This window comes from Bactrocera latifrons, unplaced genomic scaffold (genome assembly GCF_001853355.1).
Source record: "Bactrocera latifrons isolate USDA-ARS-PBARC rearing strain unplaced genomic scaffold, ASM185335v1 scaffold_295, whole genome shotgun sequence".
Classification (NCBI taxonomy): domain Eukaryota; kingdom Metazoa; phylum Arthropoda; class Insecta; order Diptera; family Tephritidae; genus Bactrocera; species Bactrocera latifrons.
The window spans coordinates 40,673-68,064 of NW_017536574.1; the positions used below are offsets into that span (position 1 = coordinate 40,673).

General features: G+C 37.0%; 2 protein-coding genes across 4 annotated transcripts; one reads left to right on the forward strand and one right to left on the reverse strand.

Moving 5' to 3' along the window:
- Nucleotides 1-3,019: 3,019 nt before the first annotated feature.
- LOC108970267 (serine protease Hayan-like) lies at nt 3,020-9,878 on the reverse strand. Of its 3 annotated transcripts, none has more exons than XM_018935552.1 (9): nt 9,732-9,878; nt 7,582-7,808; nt 7,384-7,521; nt 7,207-7,311; nt 5,486-5,551; nt 5,327-5,403; nt 5,003-5,247; nt 4,772-4,934; nt 3,020-3,417 (listed from the first exon to the last, which is right to left on the reverse strand). In XM_018935552.1, the coding sequence occupies exons 2-9, from the start codon at nt 7,743-7,745 to the stop codon at nt 3,101-3,103; spliced, it is 1,275 nt and encodes a 424-aa protein (XP_018791097.1). In that variant the 5' UTR covers nt 7,746-7,808; nt 9,732-9,878; the 3' UTR covers nt 3,020-3,100. The 3 variants fall into 3 exon arrangements, with proteins under 3 accessions (XP_018791097.1, XP_018791099.1, XP_018791098.1); XM_018935554.1 differs by having other exon boundaries at nt 7,582-7,780; nt 9,732-9,872; XM_018935553.1 differs by lacking the exon at nt 9,732-9,878 and having other exon boundaries at nt 7,582-9,022.
- Nucleotides 9,879-10,555: 677 nt separating this feature from the next.
- Nucleotides 10,556-22,307, forward strand: LOC108970283. Its single transcript, XM_018935582.1, has 14 exons — nt 10,556-10,679; nt 11,043-11,203; nt 13,526-13,586; nt 15,550-15,707; nt 15,880-16,030; nt 16,669-16,820; nt 16,874-16,937; nt 18,113-18,240; nt 18,297-18,375; nt 19,870-20,042; nt 20,232-20,358; nt 20,928-20,968; nt 21,325-21,433; nt 21,495-22,307. Exons 1-14 carry the CDS (start codon nt 10,610-10,612, stop codon nt 22,199-22,201), a joined length of 2,181 nt encoding a protein of 726 aa, XP_018791127.1. The 5' UTR covers nt 10,556-10,609; the 3' UTR covers nt 22,202-22,307.
- The last annotated feature ends 5,085 nt before the right edge of the window (nt 22,308-27,392 follow it).

The following is a 27,392-nucleotide window of genomic DNA, read 5'->3' on the forward strand; positions in this document are numbered from 1 at the left end:
TTGGCCATGGTGCGCTTCAATTCGAGTTGTTGTCGGTGGCATTTCCATCTTCTGATCCGACCAGTATTTCTTTTCGAATTATGGATATTCGGCTTTGCGGTTGACTTAGCTGGTTTGTCGGTTTTCACATGTGATACTTTTGCAACGTATCTTGGTACCCGCTTTCCTTGCTTTTGAATGTATTCGTCTGGTTTTAAGCATTTTGAAATGTCTGAGTAATGCTTCCACTTCTTAGTGTTAGCCTGTTCACCGATCTGCTCGAACAAACATACTAACTATAGTTTCTTGAAAAACATACCAACTTCTTCTTCATCGTCTTTATTGGCGTAGACACCGCTTTAGTCGAGTTTAAAACAGTGCGCCAGTCATGTAGCCAGGTCCTGCTCCACCTGGTATTTCCAACGGATTGGGGGGCTTCCTTTTCCTATGCTTCGCCCGGCGGGTTTAGCGGCGAATACTTTCAGAGCTGGAGCGTTTTTATCCATTCGGGCGACATGAGCTAGTCAGCGTTGCCGCTGTCTTTCAAGTCGCTGAACTATGTCAATGTCGTCGTATATCTCGTGCAGCTCATCGTTTCATCGAATGCGAAAGTCGCCGTTGTCAATGCGCAAAAGACCAAAAACCTTTCTCTCGAAAACTCGTAATGTCGACTCATCAGGTGTTGTCATCGTCCACGCGTCTGCTCCATATAGCAGGAGGAGATAGAAGTTTACTTCTCAAATGCCTACTCAGTCTGAAGTAGCACCTGTTGGCAAGAAATTTTCTGCGTTTGGACTTCGAGGCTTATATTGCTGTTGATTTTAATGCTGGTTCCAAGATGGACGAAATTAACTACGACTTCGAAGTTGGGACAGAAAGGTCCTTCCCTAACGTTTTTCAACACGTTGAGCAATACGTCCTACACCTACAAATATATAACTTTGAAAAGAATGCGCAATCTGTCTTCAGTAGAATACTTTTGTCGAAATAACTACCAAAAATGCAAGCTGTTCAATTTATGCGGTCGTGGAATTTTCATTAAAAACTGAAGGCAAAGTATAGAAGTGTCAGAAGAGTAAACTTTACAACTGTAAAGGCAAAATGCACTCATACATTTAAATTATATAAGCATCCTTCTAGCAATCCTTCCAATCCATCTCTCGAACTTCTTCAAGTCAACTCCTGGAACATTCTTATTTTTTCATCCAAATCACGTATATGAAAATCGATTAACTGTTTAATCGATGACAGGACTTCTACCGTTCAGTAGCAGTACCTCATATTTTCATTCAATTTCTTTCTTTTTCTATCACTGCCAACAACAGTAGCAATATGCATTGCCTTGCGTATTTGAAGTCACTTTATTATGACAAACAAGTGCCTCTATTATTATATTTATCAAAAAGCCGCTAGTATTTCCGCATTGACGTCATTATTTGTCCTAATTAAAACAGTAAGAATGCAGAGCAAATGTCTAAATTTATCACTTTCTATAATTATGAAATGCTGATGCGCCACAAAAATTGTAGACAAAAGAAGCCAGCAGAGCTTTGACGCAGAATAGCCACGGCTATACATTAGACTATAAGGCGTCACACAATCTGCTTTGCGTCATGACGTCATTAGCATTAAGCAAGAAGAAATGATGACATACAAGTATTTGCCAACCAACAAGTCAAAGCTTTTAGAAAGCTATTTTTTCTATCGACTGTCACTGAACTTGAAACACGTGCCTCGGCTGAGTAGAGGGTATAATAGGAGGAGCGAGTGGGCACAAATTAGCGATTAATTCTAAATAACTGACCTTAAGTGTCAAAAGCAGCGTGTAGCAATGATGCGTGATGATGATAGGGATAACAGAAACGCTAGCTGACTGAAGCGACGAGCACTTGCTAAAGTGTACTGATAGATAATAAGTATCATCTCTCGTAATTGGGTGGCATACCAGCGTTTCCATACATACATACATAGCAATGTAAAGAAAAACTTTTCAATAATTAATTAAGGAAGAACTAAGATCGAGCACAGCCCCACATTTTTAGTCTCGCAATTTGCATACTCGTATAGGTTATATAGGTTTAAAGCAGCCCTAGTAAACTATTTCATAATCAAATAAGCGRGCGGAAATCATTTTATCGGGTTTTTGAGAACTAGGTAGTATCGATTTTGTAATATTGAGATTGCGTATTTTCCTGCTAATAATGTCTTTTGATGCAAAAATGCGGCATGCGCTTCCCTAGCCCCTTTATACAAGTATGTAACTAATATCATCATCTTTTGTCGTTAAAGCTTCTTGTAAGTTTGGCTGTTGCAATGCGACCTTCAAAGATCTCGGTGATCGTAAGCTCTCCTTTTCTTTAGTGGTGCCTCTACAAATTTCTTCTACGCTCTATTGTCTTAATCGCTGCGCTTTGATAAAGCATATTCATATTTATGAGTCGGCTTTGTCCTTTTCGAGTAGAGTTCTGGATTGGATTGTGCTCGGTAGCATAATACTGATCGAATGACTATTTTACATTGTCTATTGAATATTTTAACAGTTTAATTGCGGACGCGTACAACACGTTGGCGGTTTGTATTTTCTCTTCGATACTCAGGCTTGTTAAATAATCCCTACTCAATTGGAATTAGTAAGTAAACGCTTTCACGTATATAGGGACTTGCAAAATGGTGGTATTCTTAATCAGATTTAATTTTAAAATTTTTGCATTTAAGGGTTTTTGGTAACCGCATAATATCAAACATTTTAAGAATTCTTTTACTTCTGCTATAGGTTTCCATTGAAGCAATGTCATTTGAATGGGGCAGAACTATCAGTCAAACTCCTTCTACACAAAATCCTAAGCGCACTCATGTCATCGATTTTTAAATATTTATATTTACTCATTATATTAGATTAAGAAGTATGTTTCCACTCATTTGGACATATGATATGATTGACATGCGCTAGTGAAACATTGAATCCACAAACTTGTTTCCAAAGCAGTAAAGCCGAGATATAATTTTCGATTCGTTGTTAGTACTAATTTTTACGCAAGGGTTGCTTGGTGCATATAGTTATATAGTATCTAGATTTATTTCCAAGTAATCAGTGTTAAACTCATTGGAATAAGACATAAAATCAACTCCTAATTACACTCTCAATAAAATCCAAATAGTCGTACACCTTTGTGAGCTTCTGCGCCATATAAACGTCGTTCCGAAGTGAGTTCTCCGAATCCACCGCAATGACGCGCTCTTTACCTGACAAATCCTTTTGGGTGAAAAATAACGCCCCCCGTGAGGAGCTATAAGACGAATCCAAAGCATTGTAATAACGTACACATATTAACGAATTCTCATATGGATCTTGCGCGTGAGACTCGGCGAATGTCGCACAATTTGAGTATGGGACAAGTTGACCGCGCAATTCCTGCAATGTTTGTAACAAAACCGAATCTGGAATTAAATTGAAATCATAAAAAAAAATTTAGCAAAATTCGTTTCAAAGAAACAGCGCCGGAAATGCAGACAAGCGCAAAAAAATTTAGAAATGGGTTGTCAAATATTAAAGAAAAAATAATATTTTCAGAAAATTTGATAAATTAAATAGACACAATTTATAAAAGATAGATAAGATTTTCTCTTGAATTTGACCACAAAAATATATTGTACGGCGCAGTCGAAAAAATCTTTTCGTATTTTGTCAATAGATGTCGTTGCAGTCGTATATCTCCAGTAGCACTGGAGTAGCATCACATTGTGTCGTACGGTATAATGTTGGAAAGTGAGACTTTGAGCTTTGTTCAAAAAATTAAATTCGCGGAAGTTAAAAAAGGTTTTAGCTGTTCAAAAATGTGTAAAAACAAGGAATAAAGTCGCTATATTTTGATATATTTAAATATTGTAAAAATATATAAGAACGCCAAAACCTGAAAAAAACTTGACCTCGCTCTGGTCGACCCATCGTTGAAAAGTCGATGAAATTAAAAGCATTTAAAAGGCTGGCAACAAAACGAAGCTCGATGTTTGGGAACTACATGAACTGTCTGTGAAAAACATACATATCTAAAGTGAATGGTAACAGGAGACAAAAACTGGATCATATATGACAATAATATGCGAAAAAGATCATGGTCCAAGCGTGGTGAAGCTCAAAAAATTGCCGCAAAGCCAAGATTGACGCCTCGAAAGGTTATGCTGAGTGTTTGGTGGGATTGGAAAGGAATCATCCACTCTGAGCTGCTCCAGCCCGATAGAACGATTGATTCTTCATTTTACTGTCAACAACTGATGACTGAAGGACTTCGTCTTCCATCAGGACAACGCTAGACCACACACATCTTTGATGACTCGGAAAAAACCGGGAGAGCTTGGCTGGGAAGTTTTGATGATGCATCCATATAGCCCTGACCTTGCACCATCGCAGTACCATTAGTTTCTGTCAATGCATAACTCCCTTAATTGAAGCTAACTTTACTTCAAGAGAAGCCTGTGAAAATTACTTGTCGAGTTTATCGCCGAGAAACCAGAAAAGTTTTACACTGATGGAACAATGTCTTTAGCGAAAAAATGGCAAAAAGTACTCGACCAACATATTTGGTTCATTAAAGTTAATTTTAAAAATAAACAAAATCTTAAAAATTGTTTAGAAATGCGAAAAGACTTTTTCGACTAACCTATACAGCTATATGCTGTGGTATAATGGTCTAATCTGAACAATTTGTAGGAAGACTGTAGCACTCTCCTCAGCCTCTGATTACTTGTTTTTAATTTTAGTTTGATTTTTGTGTATTTGTAACGGCGTATTTACCTTGATGTTGTGTGTAAAAAATCTCGGCGTTAGTTATTGAAATTGTTGCAGCAGTGTATAAACAGCTGGGATACACGAGTGATGAGTACTCCACATCGCCTTCCAGTTCGATCACGCCTACATTATTCTTTGTGTTAGCGTATTTGGGATGTATATGCGTTTTCTAGAAAGAAACATACATACGTGAGTGCATACATATTAGACAGAATAAATTCTTAATGCAAGTATTACTTTAATATTCTTTCCGATGGCGCTTGTTTTATCACTGCGATTTGCCAAGCGCACAAAATTGGCCCCACCTATGTATAAGCAACGGGCCGAAGTTAGAACAAAGCGTTGACCAATCAAAGCCCCCATACATCTAAAAGAACTAGACCAACGCATCTTCCTTTCAACGATAGCCAGGGAAGGATGAATTCCTGACACGTACCGCTTAATGCCTTTCAATTGCAATGCTCCTTCAATTTCTTCACAAACTAAAAATATAAAAATATACGCATTGGTTACTGATACTGATAGTGGAAATTTTTGCCAAAAATACAGTTATTTGCTTACCTTGTGAAGCCAGGCGCCCTACTGTTGGTACATTTGGTGAGAGTACATGTGTTACTGACGGTACTAATGATGTTGGACTAGAAATTGCACATTTGTCAATAAAAGAAAACATTTACAAATTCGCGGTTTAATTTTATATGAACAAACATTCATATTTACCGACGCTCTCCGCCTGTAGTGCTGGGATTTTTAAAAGGGCGCTCTCTTTCTGGCAATGGACGATCCCTAAAGATATAGAAAAAATATATATAAACGGCAAGGTAACGGACTTGCAATTTAACGGTGGTTCGCAATAGTGTATCTAAATGAAACAAAGAGCGTACGACGAAAGCACAGTACGAAATACACCGAATGACAAAGTCATCAAAAGAAGCTGATGGCGTCAGTCATTTTCACTGTTTTTGTATTCCTGCTTATATATACATTTCAAAGTAAACACAAATTTTTGAGTCTAGCTCCCCCTGGTGGTGCCATCTATATTTCGACTGTTGCGTTAGAATGTGTTGTCTTTATCGATTGTCCACTGAGAATTTCATGACATTTCATTCATTGAAACCGAAGTTATTGCGTTTTAACCGACAGTATGTTTGTGTTATCGGTACAAAAGTGAGCTTGGAACAAAGAGCCAACATTAAATTTTGTTTTAAAGATGGTAAAATGGATGAAACAAGTTCATGGCGATGATTGCCGATCCCAAAGCAGAGTGCACGGCTGGTTTCAACGTTTTCAAAGTGCTCGTGAGGACATAAATGACGATCAACATGTGGGCCAATCAAAACTGTGCGGAAATTCATCAAAAATCTGCCGAAATCATCATCACAATTCATGGGAATGGAATTGAAAATCTCCAAAACATCGATTTATCGCACTTTGACCAAACTTAAGAAAGAAGTGTGGACGGTTTGTTCCGCACAAATTGACTGACTACCAAAAATTGCTCAGAATCCAACATTCGAAGGACATCATTAAAGAGGTCAAAAAGGACAGAAACTTCTTTTACAATAATGTGTCTGGTGACGAAACGTGGTGTTTTCAATAAAATTCCGAAACGAAACGTCAGAGTGCTGAATGGAAGGCACCGGACGAGCCGAACGGAGAAGTCAAAAGTGAAAACAAATCTGATTTCTTTTTATGAATCTAAGCGTATTGTCCACAAAGAATTTGTTTCACCCGGTCGAAACGTTAATGCGGTATTCTAAGTTGGTGTTTTGAAGCGTTATTGCGAAGATGAAAGTTGGCGTTTGTGGCACGATAATGCGCCGTCTCATCCATCGACCAAAAATCACATTTTAACCATTCACCACTCCCCGTATTCACCTGATATGGCACGGTGCAAGTGTCGGCCATACACGGCCCTCAGTTTTTGAGATATCGATCTGAAATTGTAAACACATTCTTTTCTTCTGAAAATCGCAACTATAGCATAAAACTTTCATAGAAATTGGCCGATCAAAATCAAGTCCTTATATGTAAGACATTTTCAACGGCCAACATAAGTAACTTCATGAAATTTGGCATAGATTATTGCATATGTACATATGTATTTGTATGGAAAACTTTTTTATTTGCCAACGTTGTTATAGCTTCGGTGCTACCGCAGTTAACGTTCTTTCTTTTGTTATTTCAAACATGCCTTTCATTGTTATTGTCATTAGAAGGTCCAAAAATTTAATTTTTGATTACTTTTGGCGGGTGATTTGCAATGTGGTAATGCCTATTGCCAGATTTTGTTGTTTGATTTTGATTGAAAAATCGACTATAATTTGGAGCTCTCTACGCAGTTTTACAAAGAAACGATCTGCCAACAAAACATTTTTCAATCTCGGCAAATATTTATTTTATACTTATATACAGAACAAGAGCGTAAAAGTTAAATTTACCTGTGCAAAAGCGAAAACTTAGATGTTAAATCTGATACTGTCGCACTTAACCTATGAATGGTGTTTCTTAGCTCTTCCTCAATTTGCCTGGATCCCGAAATTAAGCTGTGCAGTAAATACATATAAAAATTGTAGTGTTTGCAAAAAAGTATAAATATATATTTTAATAATATTCACCTCTGTATTTTATGTTCCAGAGTGTTCATCTTTAATTCATAGCGGCTCACAGTGTGCTCCAAATAGTCTAATTTCTTCAATGTTTCCAAATATTTTTCTTTCGACTTCTCTCTCGATTGTATGGTTTCCACTACAGTTCTGTTTATGAAAGTACATTCAATTGTGGCTCAAATTATTGCAGTTGTTGTACATATTTACTGTTCTAATGTAGTTAGCTTTGCTTCGCAAGTGTTGCCCCAATTAATTAAATTATCGATATCGTTGTGTACATCCATATAGATAATGAATTGCTCTGTCGTTTCGTTAGGACATATTTCTTTGAAGAACAAAGGTATCAGCATAAAAAAGCGTAGATTCCTCATTTCTATGCTTCCTCAGCAGTAAGCGCTTTAATAACCTGATTAAACAAATAATATGCTAGATCACTATCGACGTGATGGTCCATGGGTGCAATTCCCCACCAGACAAGAGAAGAACGATGAGAGAGCAGAATTGAGAAAAATAAAAAGCAGCTTAACTCGATAGAAAACTCTGATGCAAACAAAAAAACGTGTATAATAGTCAATGATGGTGAGGAAATTTCAGAAAACTTAACGACTACCTGAACTTTACTCGTTCGATAGCTCACGCTAGTTAAGAAAATAATAGTGGAGATGGAGAATTTTTTTTTTTTTTGCTTAAGAAATTCTTTCGTTGATATTTCTCAGAGCCTGTTTTCGGATCTTAATTTCTGCACTATTTTTCTGTATTTTTAGATTTTTTTCTATTATTGCAGACATATCGTTATTGCTATCAATAAGACTAAAACAAAGCCAGGTCCTTCTTAACCTGGTCTTTGCAATGGAGTGAAGTTCTTCCTCTGCTTCCCCGGAAGCGCTGGAGTGCTTTCATCCATACGGACGACATGACTTAGCCAGAGCAACCGTTGTCTCCTTATCCATTCCTGAGAAAGCAGAACTAACGACGCGGTTGTTGAAGAAAATTATACCTACTCCATTAAGTTTTGCAGCTAAAATTATTTTCTCCAGCAACAGATTGAAGAAGTCGTAAACAAGGGAGGCGCTTGACTGAAATCGCATTTTGTATCGCACGGCTCGGAGAAGTCCTTCCCGATTCCGATGGAGTTTAGTTTAGCTGCTGCTTAATTTATACTACTGACTCCAGAACAACGTTGAGTGGTGAATGATTTCGCCCAAAAGCAGATAGATCCAATTTTCACAAGAAAATGTTGTTCAGCGATGAGAGCTCTCATTTGGTTGAATGGGAATGTAAAGTGATGATAATGCAAAAGCCATTGTCGGGATGCCATTTACATCTGCTGGGTTTTCAAAAATGAAGACGGCCATAGGGTTATAATCATTGCGGAACGTTATATATCCATGATTAATGACTTGTTCGTGCATGAACTGGAGATACTGATGTGAACGACCCTTTGTTGTAATATGACGGCGATGCATGCTATACCTCTAATGAAACAATCAATTTATTGAAGGAAACTTTGGGTTGGTCTTCAAGATTGTGCAATTTAACACCGCTAGACTGTATATAGACTGTTTATGTGTATGCGGGTTTTTGAGGTCGCTTATCTAGGCAGATAAGCCCAAGACGGCGGTCACTTGACCGATATCATTTTTAAAACATATTGGCAAACTCTCAAGTTTATAATAAAGCTAAATTCTTGACTAAAAAAAACAGCACATGTCTACAGAACACCCTGTATGACGACTCAGATCCGTTGCTATGGTTTGACTTGCATACACAGTAATTATTTGCGATAAAGCCATAGCGAGTTCGTTTCGCGTCACACACACGTAGTCAGTCGTCACAAATATTCGACATATTTACCCTTTCTGACGCAGCGCAGAAATKATTATTATTTCGATATTTTTATTGCACAACTTTTAAAAATGGTGTAAAATGAACATAATACCTACATACCAATGAAATCACAGGACTCTCCATATAATGGAACTATTAAAAACTACTAAAAGCACGATAAGCACAAATTTACCAGAAACTTTAAATTTTAGCCCCGAAATGGTATGACAGATGTTTACTGTTTCCAATGTCAAAATGGGACTATGAGCGAGGCACCGATTTCGAGTCGGCATGTAACATGCGTCTGACCTATGCCTATCTAACGAGTAAATCGGATCACAACCGCGCGAGCAGCAATTAATATAACGGAATAAAAGTTTGCACGAATAATGCTTTTAGTTTAAGCCAATTTGTAATCAAAAATTGTCTAAACCCAAGCAAAAGTATTGAAGCCCCTAACTACCGAATATGTGTGTATCAATAGTTGACTTTTGACCATTTAGACCCGAACTTATTTATGTCTTCCTTACTTGTTTATATATGTTTATTAATAACTCTCGAATTTCGTTGAAAATATCCCCTTTTCACACATCAAATTAAATTTGATTTAAGTACTTATCAGTCCTAAGCGGAAGACAATTAATTCTTTCCCACTAAACTATACCTTTCACTATTTCGTTACAACTGCATTATAATAAGTAATGCCTCTCGTATATGTAAGTAGATTAATGAACAACTCAGAGAACCAGATTAACTCACGTATGTAGTTTGATGATAAGAAGTTGTCAATTTTGCGAATGTATTTTGGGATTGGATTACACTGTTCTAGACAATTTCTTGACGCAGTTTTCAGGTCTCGATATCTTGATTACCTTGGGATCATTTCAGTTTTATTTTTACAATTTTCGTAAGAGTTGTAAAAGATGCGACGATTGCAAAAAGTATTTGTAATGGGAATTTTGGGCATTTTTTGTCAGCGTAAATATTGCAAACGGCTGGTGTTTGAGTCTACAATAATAACATTGGTGGAAATATTTAATTGGTTCTTGTCGAAAGTCTTTTAGATCAAAATTAACTCTCTATTTGTGGGTTCATTCATTAAAACTTAACTGACGGTTGCCGCTCTTTTTCCTTTGTTTAATTTAAATTAATTCAGCTGATTAAATTGGGATGCTTTACGCTATTATCGTTCTCCATAAAGCTCTGCGACACATTCTATATTCATATATATAATTCTAAACCTTGATAAGGGACCCCACCCGCAGTAAAGCAAAAACACTCTTTGCAAAATTATTTGTTAAAACCGATTATAAAAAGTGTCGGAAATGTTCGAACGTCAGTTGATTTCGAAACGTTGAACGAGGTGGACGAAAGCATTTAATGGTTGAAATTTTAATACGAGGGAAAAATGAAACTATTTCTTAGAAAAGCTATTTCATTATTTTGTGTTTTGTGCGTAATCACGGAAATCAGAGGTGGTAAGTGGCGTATTCTTTCAAAAGAGCACTGGCCACTATAAAAAAGTGTTGCAAATCAATTGGGCCTGTTGTGAGGCAACATGTTAAAAAATGTATATCACGCCTCCTAAGGCGGTGAGAGGTGTAAGGTGTTTCAGAAAACGAACAAAAAATCAAAATGTTTATATAAGTATATGTATATACATATATACACTATATATTAATATATATACATATATAGATTCGTAAAAGTTGTTGAACAAATTATTTATAGGGAGGTGATGCCTGGTGAATAAAATAACACCGTTTGTGATAAATTTTAATGATGTTCGCAAAATTGACGTAAAAATTAGCAAAAAGTTTATAATTCTTTTAATTTTTTAGAATATGTATCGTGTATGACCCCAAGTGGGCATAAAGGCAACTGCATACCACTAAGTGGTTGTCCAAGTCTAAGCAGACTCGCCAATAACGCGCGTCGAACATCGGAACAAACTGATTACCTACAGAACAGTCTATGCGGACCGTTCAGCAACAATCCCTTTGTAAGTTATGATAATTTATACCATATATCTTGAACAGTTATATAAAGTGCAAAAAAAAATAGTGGCTGTATCACATATTCGGTCAAGAGAGTATTTTAAGAGACATTTTAGTAATAATTTTAATATTAATATACGCCAAATTTAGTGGCAATACCATGTCAAATCAAAAACTTTCACATACATGGACTTGAGTTGCATCGGTCAGTTTGTCAGCTATATGCTATAGCTTTTTGATATCGGTTTCGACAAATGAGCAGCTTTTTGGTGAAAACTGACGTGTGCAAAATTTCATATCAATATCTCAGAAACTGCAGTACTCGTTGACTTATAGACGGACAGATGTGTCTAAATCAACTGAGCTCGACATGCTGATCATTTCTATACATACTTTATAAGGTTCCCCGACGTTTCCGTTCGAGAATTATAGACAGCTTAGCAAATTTAATATAACAATTTCATTAAATTGCGACCAGTAAAAAGAAGTAATACTTGAACAACAGGAAATCGATTAATAATGCCTCGATCACCACATCCAGTTGTTCTAACCAATTTAGCAACTTCTCGGATGTTTTTGACCTCAAACTTTAGCTTTCCTGCTAGTTGTCTTATTTCACACAGATGATTTTTTGAGACACCAATTAGCGAATAAATGGTTCCAACAAAACCTCGCGGCAAATCTTCACTTTGCTAGAGCGACCTTCTGTTAACTTAACCACATGATTATTGTCTCTCTAGTGTAAAATTTACTGAGATTTCGCTATTAATCATACTTCTGTAAAAATTAACATACGTACATATGTATGTATATATTTACATTTTTATATGACTTATCAGTCAAGACTGTGTCCAGATGTTTTTTGCACCGGCTCTTACTTTATGAGAGAGAGAAAGAGCGACGAGGAAGTATGAAGGGAAGCGAGTTGAATGTGCTTGGGCCAAATACGTTGGGTTTTTATCTGTACCACCCCCCCTACTACATTCCTTTTCATTTTATAATTATTTCAATCATTAGAATTGGAGTCAATTCCACAAAAAACCTTACAGTGCACTGGGGAATTTCAATCTAATTGTAGTATATAATATGTTATATGAATTGAAATGGCAATAAAATTCATCGAGTTGCTCAATGGTGACGGAATGGGTAAAACCAATTTCAAAACTGCCCTAATGACTGTATTATTAAACAATAATTCCACAAATAGAAATTCTGAGAGTTTGTATCGTTACTGTTATTGGAGCGATTTTGCATTATGTCATGACTTCGTGAACGAAAAAAGGCGGTATGTTTATATCTCATAACTTTAGAAGTTTGAGAATAATATCACGTTTACTTTATATAAACAAACATGACAATGAGATGAGTTGAATCTTTTCACTTGTCGGTCGGTCCATCCACACAAGCAATATTTTGATGCAATTCGATACACGTGCTCCTTGGCACTTGACAGGGTTGGTATTGCAGATGGGAGGAATTGAAATATTACTCTTCTTTACTGGCGTAGATACCGCTTATGTGCTTATAGCCAAGTTTATAACAGCGGATTGGAGGCCTTCCTTTTCTTCAGTTTCCCTCGACGGGTACTGCGATACCAAATCGGAAGAGGTGATATGTGTCGATTCTCTTTTCGCGCCACACTGATGAGGTCCAATTAGTTTGTTGACGGTGGGCCTTAATATTTCACACAATACGGACGAATGAACCTTATATGCGATGTTGAGGAGGCTTATTCCACGGTGCTTGGCGCAGATTGTGGACTAAATGTTTTATGGATTGGACAGAGCACATTTAAATTCTAATCATCAGGCATACTTTCGTCCGACCATATTCTACAAAAACGCTGATGTATACTACTTATCAGTTCTTCACCGCCAATGATGCTGATTTTTTTACAGAACATATCGCTAAATCTGTGAGGTCTAAGTAGTATTAAAATTCGGGGAAAATATTTTTGTGTGACATCTTGTCCTTTTGCCAAAAATGGGTAAAGTTGGATCAATACAATTCTTTGCCTTATATATATAGTATAAATATTTTCGAGCTTTTCATTGACTTTATGCTGCATATATAGGCCAACGTGCAAGGAATCTTCATAACATTCATATAGAAACTGTTTCTAATAACAGTTTATACTCTTGCCTAAAATGGATGAAATCAGGGCAATACTTCCCTTAGTTTAATATAAAGCTTTGCCAACACGTGAATGTATTTCCCGGCTTTGATCCTTGAGCCCAGCCCTTCCGTACCTGCTTTTTAAATTATTTATATGGTTGCTGTTATTTTTTAATAACCGTGTTAATTAAATTAAATCTCACAATACACAGGTATGTTGTCCACTGCAGAAACCACCGCCATTGAGATCAATCGAAACGTTGCCAGAAATCGGTAATTGAAATCTTTAGAGAACATAATATGGTTGTCAAAAAAGTCCTACGGTATTTTCGCAAGTTGGCGCTGAGAGCGCGTAGTTCTAGTTTTATTCGTCGCATCGGGTCATTCTATACCTTTTTGGAAAGCTCATTTCACGCGCTAACACGTGTTTGATTTATTGTCGTTTCTTTTAAGTTGTTCGTGAGTTATAGCGTCGCAAACATGGAGCAAAATAAAAAGAAAATACGGCATATTTTACAGTATGCGTAGTAATCGCTGAATTGGTCGAAAGAGACCTGCATAGTAGCAGCCGTAGCATCGGTCAAGAGCTGGGCATGAGTCATCAACAAAAAATTTTATGAACAATTGAAAATTCAATAAAAATACCGCAAGAAATACCGCAAGACTTTTTTCACAACCTAATATAATATATACATACACTTGTGCTCATATAATTAAGTCATTCAGTACTTTTTTACAACATGTAAAAAAACAAGGTATATTTCTTTATGCAACATCCCTAATATTGCGCGAGCAAAAAGTTCCGTTATTCTCGGAACGCAACCGATTTACAGCGCATTCAAGTATTTTCGTTTGGGAGAGTTTAAATGAATTTTCCATTTATTGTCAATAAAAGTGTGCTCACATAATTAAGTCATTCTGTTTGAAACAGGTAAATTAAAATTTTTTCGCCACAATTTACATCAATATTGTTCTTTTTTACTAAATTAAGTTATTTTTAACAAAATTTGTAGTCATCGTCGTCATGGGCAAGAATAAAAGCACAACTTCATGCGAAAGAAGGGTCCAATGGGAATGTTTTCGAAAAATATCAAAATATTGCCGAAGTTGTATATATTTTACGATTTTCTCGAGGCAAAATTAATAACGACGACTACAAGAAAATTCATTGAATGGCCGTTCAGCAAGACGAAAACTTAACGTTTAAAAAAAAAATATTGAAAAGCAAAAAGCGTTTGCTAAAGACCATCTCTGGAAGGACTCTAAATTTCGGAATTTGGTGGTTTGGAGTGACGAATCCAAATTTAATGTATTTGGTAATGATGGGAAACCATATGTAAGACGACCCCCTCAATCCCAAATACACTAAAAAACCGTGAAACATGGCGGTTCATCGGTGATGGTGTGGGGTTGCTTCACGTCATCAGGCGTTGGCCCGATTGTTAAAATAAACGGGAAAATGACAGGTGAAATGTACAAAGGAATACTGGAGAACAATTTAGACGGTGATTATGTGGACAACTTACCGCTAGCTTGGATTTTCCAGCACGATAACGACCCCAAACACTGCTCGCGGGTCGTTAAAACTTGGATACGTAGTCGAAATATTAAAATTCTGAATTGGCCAGCTCAAAGTCCGGACCTAAACCCCATAGAAAACCTATGGGGGATTATAAAAAGAGCCGTAGCTGCACGAAAACCTCGCAGCAAAGATTCTTTATGGGAAATAATACAGGCGGAGTGGTACAAAATAAGTCCCGCCCAATGTGATACTTTAGTCCAAACAATGCCTAAGCGATGTACTGAGGTGCTACGTAATAAAGGTTATCCAAMYAAGTATTAGTCTYAGGTAAGGTAAAACTGCAAAAAAATGTCGTATACTTCGAATAACATTTTTCTTTAGGTGACTTAATTATATGAGCACAACAACATGGATGGGCTAAGCGAATGAACGCAATATTTTTATTATTTTAGAAGTTAAATAAAAAATAACTGAACTGAATTAAAATTTCTTCCATTTTTTGTAAAATTAATTTTCATTCCTGTACCATAGAAGTTGCTTTGAATAAACTTTTTTCTGTTACTGGCGTGACGTAATTATGTGAGCACAAGTGTATATATATTATATATGGAGCACACACATATATATATACATATATATAATATATATATGTATATGTAAAAGTAAACTAAATTTAACTTAAGTTCCTCAATTACTTTTACGCAAACTTGACAGAAAGTCTCTGCCTGACACCCAACGGCAAAACTGGAAAATGTGTACTCTTAAAGAGCTGCGGAGTCTTACTGGATCTTCTTAGAAAAACAAACCTTACAAAGTCGCAGAAGTCACTCCTGAAGAACAGTAAATGTGGAAATGCTAATGGAAAAGTTTTGGTAACTATTTTAGATCACTTTTAGATTTCCAAAGGCAGACAGATAAGCGTTATGCCCGTGGTATAAGGTCCGCGGCATAAAAAACGCTGAATGAGAATGCCGATGAATGAGATTTAGAGAACCATATGTTGATCTCAAAAATTTTAAACTAAATTAAGTACTTTATCAATAGGTATGTTGTCCCGAAACTGAGTCGACGACACAAACGGTGCACCAAAAAACAGTAACAACAACAGCACCACAGCACGACACAGCTATAACAGCACACCCTAAAACAATATCAAAACCAACAGTACATATAGCCATGAGCCCAATGGGAAACGGTAAGTAATACTCGCTCTAAAGGTTCAATGTCAGTGTATAATATCTGAAATACTTTATCATCGCTAAGCTTTGGACTCTTGATATTCTTCAGTTACAGTCTGAAAATGAGCCGAATCCCTAATTCTCATATGACACCATTTTAAATTTCTTCAAAATAGCTAAATCAAGTAACTCTTGATTGTGCCGAGTTTACGAGATCACGGCTTAAACCCTTGGAAGCTCATGCTTTCAGATATCCTAGCGAAGCAAGCGCAAGACAATTATCGGTAAATTTCTCAGAAATCTGCCGGATATTTAATGAACACCTTTTTCTGGCAAAAGTGCTGTTTGGTATTAAGAGATCGAGTTTAAAAAAAAATTAAAATTAATTTCGCATGTAACCCGACAACAACAATAAACGAAAGGCACTCTTATTGCGCTGAAAAACGATTGGGTTGCTCGATATGCAAAAACCTTGACACAAAGCACCTCTGGGCAAATGTCTTCCCATAGAAGACTGTTATGAGCTATATAATGTAGTCTTCATGAAAAATTTAATCATTTAAATTAATTTGAACATATTCGTTTCAATCATTTAATTTGCAATAACAGTTTAACTCTAAATATGATATATGATATATTTTAAACCTAAACGCAGAGCCTTGTCGTACACCGGATCACAAACTTGGCGTTTGTATAGAGATCGAAAAATGCCCTCCTTTGAAAAAAATCATTCTAAAAGACGCAATTACGAAAACCGAATACAATTTGTTAATGAACAGCAAATGCGGTGAATATGGCAGTCCAAAGGTAGGTATGCGATAGACCGATCAATGGCCGATTCATTGAGTTTTCAATTCTAGATATGTTGTTCGCGGCAAAATGACGCTCCGTCAGCGCCTGCTAAAATGTTAACTCGAAATATTGGTACGTACAATTATTATAATTTAATTAACCTGACACGAAGTTTCTTAGTGAGTGTTTGAGACATTGATTTGAATATTTGTGCTCGTCCTTTTCTCCTCAAGCAGATGCTCTTTTGGCGGGATTTGCTGTTATAGCATATACACAGCTGTCAAACAAGCTGAACGATCAAAATCAAATACGTGATCCTTTTACATTTGACGAGATATCTTCACGAAATTTGGTATATATTATAGGCGAAAAGAACACTACAATCTCGGAGTGGGTAGTTCAGATTGGGCTGCCAAACTTTTTGTTTGTTAAGGACATTTTAGCTTTGGTGCAACCGAAGTTAAAGGTCTTTCTTGCTTTTAATATAAAATAGAAAAGGGTCAGCAACGTCTATGCTTGTTTGCTTCTCTTTATTTAGCTATTAATGAGTACAACGAAGTTGCATATATGTATGTACATATACGAGGTTTGACAATTAAAATATGAGGCTGATTTTATTGCCGCGCTTGTGATAAACCTGTGACCTTGAAATTCCCTTTCTCTTTTTCCACCATCCCTCCCCTCTCCATTGATGTGTAGGAGTTTATGGTGATAGTGCTCTTAGTAGTGTCCAGGTGTTTGGAAAGAGTTTAAGGAGGGGCGTGAAAGCGTGGAAGACGAGGCGCGGAGTGGGAGACCAGTCGAGGTGTGGACTGACGAGTGAAACAGTCAGACAAATTTTAACCGACGATTTTTGGATGAAAAAGTTGTGCGCGAAGATGGTTCCAAAGAACCTTTCTGAGGAGCAAAAGCAGCATCGAATGACCGTCGCAAAATACTGTTTCGAATAAGTGGAAAACGATCCCACGCTGCTTGATCTAAAGGGATCGCCGTATTGCAACAGCCGCCTTATTCGTCCGACATGTCACCCTGTGAAATTTTTCGTTTCCTGAAACAAAATCGGTGGTCAAAGCGAGTCGATTACGGACATCCAGGCGGCCGTGACGAGGGTAATCGCGGACATCCCAGTCAAAGCGTTTCTGAAATGGTACGAATCGCTGTGTAGATGCCCAAGGGGACTACTTTGAAGGGGATGGCAGAGTTGTAGAATAATTTTCAAATATACGGTTTTTATGGAATCAGTCTCATTACTTAATTGTCACACCTCGTAAAGTCATTTTATCTGATTACTTTTATTGCATCTACAGTCTTCCCCGGCAGTGAGTGCAGTGCTGCTAACGGCATGCCTGGTATATGCAAAATGTCTAGAGACTGCCCAAATGCGAATGAGTTCGAACAGAATGATCAATGCGGTTATTTAGGTGCCGGTTCACAAGTACACTTATATATATATATATTAAGAGCTTATTTTATGTTAACTTAAATTTGCAGATATGTTGTCCAATAAATATGCTTGAAAACGATTTAAATTTTCCCACAACAACACAAATAAGCCGTATGACAATAAACAGTAAGTACTACCGCAAATGTGTCATATTTTTCCTCACAATAATATATGACACTTGTCAATTCGCGAATTCTTTTTATATTCTCGCATCAAAGTTGCTAAGGAGAGTATTATAGTTTTGTTCACATAAGTTGTTTGTAAGTCCTAAAACTAAAAGAGTCAGATATAGGGTTATATATACCAAAGTGATCAGGGTGACGAGTAGAGTTGAAATCCGGATGTCTATCCGTCCGTCCGTCCGTGCAAGCTGTAACTTGAGTAAAAATTGAGATATCATGATGAAACACGTATTTCTTGGCTCCATAAGAAGGTTAAGTTCGAAGATGGGCAAAATCGGCCCAATGCCACGCCCACAAAATGGCGAAAACCGAAAACTTATAAAGTGTCATAACTAAGCCATAAATAAAGATATTAAAATGAAGTTTGGCACAAGGGATCTCATTGGGAGGGGTATATTTGGACGTAATTTTTTTGGAAAAGTGGGGGTGCCCCGCCCCCTACTAAGTTTTTTGTACATATCTCCGAAACTACTATAGCTATGTCAACCAAACTCTACAAAGTCGTTTCTTTCAGGTATTTCCACATACAGTTCAAATATGGAAGAAATCGGATAATAACCACGCCCACCTCCCATACAAAGGTTATGTTGAAAATCACTAAAAGTGCGTTAACCGACTAACAAAAACGTCAGAAACACAAAATTTTACGGAAGAAATGTCAGAAGGAAGCTGCATTCAGGCTTTTTTTTTTTAAAGTGAAAATGGGCGTGGTGTCGCCCACTTATGGACCAAAAACCATATCTCAGGAAATACTCGACCGATTTCAATGAAATTCGGTACATAATATTTTCTTAACACTCTGATGACATGTACGAAATATGGTTTACAACCACGCCTTCCAATATAACGCTATTTTGAGTTCCCCCTGATGCCTTCTCTGTATAATACTCATATATACATTAGGAACCAATGATGATAGCGGAATAAAACTTTGCGAGACTATAAAATGTTCGGTGACACCCGAACTTAGCCCTTCCTTACTTGTTTATTTAAATCTATTTTTTTAAGAGTACATTTTGAAGTAGGATGTATTGTAGATCATCACACACCACACAGACACTGCGTCCATACTCTTGGCAGTTTGTACATTGTTCTGGACCATTTCTCCTATGTGATTCTTCATAAATTGTAAATCAGGTGTATTTAATTTTTTTTTATTTTTGACCTGGCTGAATGGAAAGAAGGCATTCATAAATAACCGTTAATCAATGTTAAAAGCAAATATTTGAAGTTCAGTTTCTGGTTTCGATGTTGAAGTATATGAATTGTCAGCTTTTTAGATCTTATAAACAATATTGACTTAGGACCGATGTTTTCAATCACTAAGCAATCAGTATTTTACCCAAACGGAATTTGCTGTCTCGAAGTGCTATGAAGTTTAAGTCAACATTTGTCATAAATAATTAAACTGCCTTCAACTTAAGCTTTTCAATTTTAGCTACACCCTTGGCAGAAGTTTCTTGTCGCACACCGGTCAACAAACCTGGTAAATGTATATCCATAAAAAGATGCAGTACCTTGCTCGAAATTGTTATGAAACCCGGCAGAATGCCTATAGAAACTATGTTCCTGCAGCAGAGTCAATGTGGATATGATAGTGGAGAGTATATGGTAAATATGAAGTATCACTTTTAAGTTCCTTAAATTATTATAGATAAGAAGAGCTTTTGAGGCAAGAAGTTGTGGTTAAATTACAGTAAAATCCGTTTTAGAAAAATATCGAAATCGCCGAATACTTGCTTGCGATAATAATGTTGTCCATTTATTTATAATTGGTTCTTAATGAATTTATTTCCACAGGTGTGTTGCCCTGAAACTAAGTCGACAACACCAACTGCACCCACAATTGTTACAACACAAACAACAACAACGCAAACAACAACAGCACCAACAATTGTTACAGAGAGCTCGTTTACCTCAACATTCGGTAAGTAGTAATCGTTTGCCAGATTCAATGCCAAAGTAGAGCGACCAAATCTGAGAAAATTCATTGATTACTGTGTGCTTGAAGCACAACCTCTATATAAATTTTTGACATTTTGGCATGACATGGCTTTGTGATCTCAAAACCACGGAGCCAGTATACTTTAAGACCAAAACAAGTACGAGAGACTTTAGTTGTAGAACTTGCCTTTGGTAAAAGAAAAAATATTTAAATTGATGTTATAAAATGTCGTATTTATATCGACTTCTTGCCGGATACCATACCTTCGGTCAATATTATATATTTATAGTGGAGTAGTGTAGATATACCACTCCACCATAGGAGCCAATAAAATTGTTTTCATCTTTCCGGTACACTTCATACTGGATATATCGATCAATTATGAAATATTTTGGTAAACCGAATAAGGATGAGTTTGTTAAGCAATGTATAATTTGTAAAATATCAAACCGACCCTCTCTTTATATCTGATTTGAAACTGTATAAGCGTAATATATGCAATATACATATTTCTAATAACTACATTATTTAATTGAGGAATTTATTTACAGCGCCTTATATCGAACCACCAAAAGAAAATACCAACATTTGGGTAAGTATACACATATAGACATACATACTAGTCATAAGTGAACCTAAAAACTCGATGGTTCTGCTTTATAAAGAATTTTTCGACAAGTGCATAGATCACAAACTGAGTTACCGTGGGATTTTGTCCGCTCATCGTAAAGCTCTTAAAAGCTTTTTCAATTCGCTAAACTTACACGGGTAATATATCCGTATTACCTTTTACCGGTTCTTAATGTAAAGGCTTTGGTATAATTTGGCACTATCGTAGTTACCGTTATCGACGGTAAGCCATGCATACCTTTATTTGATAATGGGCCGATGACTTTTGTACTATACTGACATACTATGTATATATGGTATGTATTTGAATAATTTCAGACGAATGAACCAGGATGTGGAACAGCACCTTTACAACCCCGAATTTATGGCGGAAATGCTGTTCATATTGATGAGTACGCTTGGGCAGCGAGGATACTTTACGTCGACTGTAAAGTATATGAAGTATTGTTCTTAGAAAAGTAATAAAATTTAATGTTGTTTCCTTACAGCGGACAACAACAACGACATATTTTGCGGTGGATCTCTTATCAATCAAAATTACGTATTGACTGCAGCACATTGTGTGGTTATGCCTGAAGAGAAAGACGATTGGTATGTAAAAGGAGTTCGTTTAGGCGAATGGAATACTACAGCGAAAAAGGATTGTGAATATTTTTCCGAAAACTACGAACTTTGTGCACCTCTACCAGTGGACATAAACATCTTCGAGTACATAGTTCATCCGATGTATAATAAAAAAAAATTTAACTACGATATAGCTCTGTTAAAGCTAGAAGAGAGCGTAACTTACACGGACTTTGTAAAACCGATATGCCTACCATTGCTGCCGGCAGATCAACAGACGGCTCATTATGAAAATATGTCTGTGGAAGTCGTTGGTTGGGGTAAGACAGAAACCGGAGAGCACAGTGAAATTAAATTGAAAGCACATTTAAAAGTTAAGGATATCAATAAATGTGGCTTACGAAGAGGAGCAACAGAAAATCAAATATGCGCCAAGGGTGAGATAGGTACCGATAGCTGTAACGGCGACTCAGGCGGACCTCTCATGCTTTGGCAAGAGACCGCTTATTATTTGATTGGCTTGATATCATTCGGTTCAGGCGGTCAATGTGGTGATGTCCAAACTAACGGTATTTACATGCGTGTCGTGAATTTTATAGATTGGATTGCTGCGAATACACAAAATTCTTGATAGCAACAATTAAGCAACATTTTAAAGAATTGCTTATTTATTATTACGCTACTCATATCTAATACTATAATAAAGCATGTTCTTTTTACTAATAAAACTCCGAAGGTCTGTTTAGAAAAGTAAAATGTTTCTTCTTTATTGCTCCCCCATGTTGCACAAAGATATTTAAACCAGGTTCTGAGTATGTACCGGAAGTAATAGGTTGTAATTATAAAACAGGAAATATTGACACCATTCAACCGATTTGAAGCACACAGACATACTACTATCAGGAAAGGATTCCTTTTGAATTTCAATTATGTCAGATTTGTCAACCAATATTTCGTTAAAAAAATCAGTTATAGGTATTGGGGTCCGAAAATTTGGAGTTCAAAAATTCGGCTATAACAGTTTTTTTTGGATTTGAACAAACTTTAGCTTGCTCTAAAGGCCTTATTAGTGCTAAGTTCTATACCGTTATATTAATTGCTTCTTGATTTAAACACTCGAAAGTTATTCTTTTAAATTTTTGTTATATGGCAAGTAGACAGGACTGTAGTCTGGTTTCGCCAATTTTCACGCATTATCGAGCCGCAGAACTAAATAGAGAAGGTACCATCTTCTATAAGAGTGTACAGCTGCTGGCGTATGCCGATGATATTGATATCATTGGCCTCAACACCCGCGCCGTTAGTTCTGCTTTCTCCAGACTGGACAAGGAAGCAACACAAATAGGTCTGGCAGTGAACGAGGGCAAGACGAAATATCTCCTGTCATCAAACAAACAGTCGTCGCACTCGCGACTAGACTCTCACGTCACTGTTGACAGTCATAACTTTGAAGTTGTAGATAATTTCGTTTATCTTGGAACCAGCGTAAACACCACCAACAATGTCAGCCTAGAAATCCAACGCAGGATAACTCTTGCCAACAGGTGCTACTTCGGACTGAGTAGGCAATTGAGAAGCAACGTCCTCTCTCGACAAACAAAAACAAAACTCTATAAGTCACTCATAATACGAGTCCTGCTATATGGTGCAGAGACTTGGACGATGACAACAACTGATGAGTCGACGTTGCGAGTTTTCGAGAGAAAAGTTCTGCGAAAGATTTATGGTCCTTTGCGCGTTGGCCACGGCGAATATCGCATTCGATGGAACGATGAGCTGTACGAGATATACGACGACATTGACATAGTTCAGCGAATTAAAAAACAGCGGCTACGCTGGCTAGGTCATGTTGTCCGGATGGACGAAAACACTCCAGCTTTGAAAGTATTCGACGCAGTACCCGCCGGGGGAAGCAGAGGAAGAGGAAGACCTCCACTCCATTGGAAGGACCAAGTGGAGAAGGACCTGGCTTCACTTGGAATATCTAATTGGCGCCACGTAGCGAAAAGAAGAAACGACTGGCGAGCTGTTGTTAACTCGGCTATAATCGCGTAAGCGGTGTCTACGCCAATCAAGAAGAAGAAGAGAACATTACAATGCTACGTACCAAATTTGGTTAAAATCGATTGAGCAAGTCTCGAGATATGCGATTTCTTCATCGTCAAATTTTGTCCGCGGCTCCTTTAAAGCTCTCTTAAACCATCTCGAAGGTAAAATGTTATATATTTAGTTATTGATTTATCACGCGTCAAGTAGTTTTTAACAGTACCGTTATATAGGGAATGAACGGGGTTATCATCCGATTTCATACACTTTCACACTGTCTGTAAGTTATAATATTTCTGCTAGTGGTTGTTGGAGCCTAAGTGACTTAAGAGATATGTATATACATACACTAAACTTATTAGAGGGCAGACACACGCGCACTTTTTCAACATTTTTTGCCCACAAGTTCCTCTTAGTTATGACACTTTATAAGTTTTCGGGTAATGGCGTTGTGGGCATGACAGCGTCTGATAACGCACTGAACCCGTATTCTATTGGAGATTTCTTTCTCCAACAATTTATTAGATAATGATTTACTAGCATTTAATAAAAATAGTTACATGTAATATTCAAATTTATCTGAGCGGTCAACATCAATTAATTTTCTGGTATGCTATTTAATCAATGTTTCTTCTATATATCAATGCTTTACCCGATCAGCTAGTCCTAAGCAAATGAAAAAAGAAAAATAAAACAAATTTCGTAAAACTATTTAATTTCTTCAATAAAGAATAGTATACCATTAAATTGACGAATCAGTAAAATCCAATATCCTATCCATAGCTTTTTATGAAAATGTAATAATATCTCACGAATTTGATAAAAGTTGTCATTTGATTTGACGTAGTAAAAGAGCTTCTAAGAGCAAAACTCTTTCGTGAACGTCGTTGGCACATATTTACCCCGCAGTACTTTCACTGTACATATGTAGCCCCATATTTGGGCTATTAGACATGGTAATCTTTTAAATATTTACTAAAAAGTAGTAAGTGTATTTCTAGTTAGAGACTTTAAATGCAAAACAAATCGCTTTTTTCTAACACATTTTTTTGTTTTTCTTTTAATTTATTTTTACGGTATTACATGCATTAAAACTGCTCGCCCTGCCCTTTTTTTATTTTTTTTCTTGTATTTCTCTTTTAATCTTCTACCTCTTAATTTGTATTTTTGTTTTGCTTTTGCCGTCGACCCGATTCAGTTGCTGCCTTTCAATTTTAATCTGAAGTGACGGCGCCGAAACGCCGCCCAGAGGTTATGCCGCGGCGCTATGTGCCATCAATACACCTTCCAGGGTTCCCACCGTTGCTCATAGATATGTACTATATGGCTACATACATAGCCTGTCTTTTTATGGTTAGCGCTGCGAACACTCATCCTCATTCCTGTATCCAGCCACTTCGTAGCGGCGCCGCTTTGATTATGCGGCCAACTTGCATCCTGACCAACGAAACGCCACTAAATTGCCGTGTTGAAATTACCTGAAGGTGTTTTACTTTTAATAAGAATTATTACCTTTTAATTAACGGGGTTCAACTGTTGACGAATGCAATAAAAACAAGACATTAGTCGGGCGAAGGGCAACAGAAAGCGCTAAATCATCGCACCAACGCAGCTGTCTCTTGTGTACGCTGTAGTGATGAACTTTTTTACTTTTTTGGTACGAGGTGAAATAATGATTGAGATTGTGGTCAACTCAGAGAAGTAGTGCTTTGATGCAGTAATTATAAAAATCCGCGATATTGTTATAAACAGAGCATATAATTAGGTAAAACTCAAATGTCCCACACCAGAGAAAATCTGCTATTTCCCAAGTACTGAAGATTTCGATTTCCTTTTGAGTTGGGAGAGAATATTTCACATCTATTGATTTTTAATCGTGACTCCTAGTATGGAAGAGGAAGTGTTATCTGATTTAAATTAAGAAAAAAAAGAGCATCCAAAAATTACCTAGCTTTAATGTAGTTACACATTTGACGTGCCACGCCTAACTACCCCTAAAACAGTTACCACGGCGAATAACAGAGATGTGTTTTCTTATATTCTATGGACAGACCGCCGTTTGAGGATGTGCGAAATAGCTGATATCGTAGGCATCTCACAAGACCGCGTGGGTTGTATTCTAAATAAAATATTGGCCATGCGAAAGTGGTCAGCGTAATATATCCCATTGTTTGACACTGATTAAACGCAATCCGGGAGAAGTGGACATACTGATGCATACCAGGGCCTGAGACACAGTCGATACATTGTACTTCACATAAGGAACTTGCGCCGAAATCAGTTCAAATCGGCATTTTGCAAGTTGTGATCTACGCCGATTAATTGGAAAGGTGCAAAACAAAAATAGGTATATAGATTCTACACCGAACAGCAGAAGGTTTCCCAAAAAATTTTGTTTTTATATTATTTACAATCGCTGACCAATGAAGCGAAATGTTGTTTCCATTGCGGCGACAGAAAAACGTTCCACACCATTATTTCACACTTCTTTTTCTTCTTCGTGTTTGGCTTAGACACTCATCCGAGATTGTTGTGTGCTTGGCAAGGTAAAAATTCGACTTCATTACGTTTATGGAAACCCAACTGTCGTAATGGTGAAATATTTAGCATTCCTTTATTGCTAACATATCACGAAAGTATCCTATGCTCATCACCGCGCGAACTTGTGCCTTCCTTGGTTATTTGTGTTTTCGTTTTGTTGCGTTTTCTAATTTCCTGTTGCTGTAAAAGTTCAAATGCCTCGTAATTGTGATTTTCTCTTGGCTAATAAAGTACAAGCCCATTCTAGGTGCTGGGTAATGTACAACCATTTTATTTGCCACCCACACACTGACCTCATTGACACCTTAGACTTAATAAAAACCTATTCGTAGTAGCTAGTTACATATGTATGTATATGTATGTACTATTGTGGGCAAAAAATAGTAAGACTTATTAATTTAAATTATTCAAAAAGGACTGTGAACCACGTCCACGACGGCTATTAACATCAACTGATGATCAAAACGCAAAGAAAAAAAAAACATTGGTGCTTGAAATTCGACAATCAACAATCAGAGATCTTACTGGTATCGTTGGGATATCGAAAGGATCAGTGAAACCATTTCGAAAGATCTTTTGTGAGTGAAAGTACAATTGGTTTTAAAATCACTAAATTTGATCGAAAAGCAGCGTCCCGTTATCGTGTGTGAAACAATGCTGTCCGACTACCAGGATGTCATAAAACGTATTATTACTGGCGACATCAAGGATATGTTGACAGTTATTTTAGATTACAGAGGTGTGCTGCACACCAAATTCCTTCCTACTGGGCAAACTGTCAACAAGGAATACTATTTAAATATCATGCGTCGTTTGCGTAAAGCTAAAAAAGAGGACGGAATTATGAGCCGACAACTCTGGTTTTTGAGCCATCGCTTACTGCATTGGTTCTTCGTGAGTTTTTCGTAAAATTTTCAACCAATCTCGTGTCGTATTCGCCTGATTGTGACTTCTGGCTATTCAGCAAACGACGACCGCTCCGGGGAAACCGTTCGTGAATCGCGATGAAGGCTATTCCGGAAATTGACTTTAACAACTGTTTCGGAAATTGGAAAAAACATTGACACAAATGTATTGGGGCCAAGGAGGATTACTTTGAGAGGGCGACGTGGATTTTGAAGAATAAATTAAGAATTTTAAAAATATGAACAAAGTCTTCCCTTCGAAAATCAAAGTCCTATTGAAAAAATCCTTTGGTTTAAGGTTTTACGTTGGTGTAAAGTCTGGAAGAAATA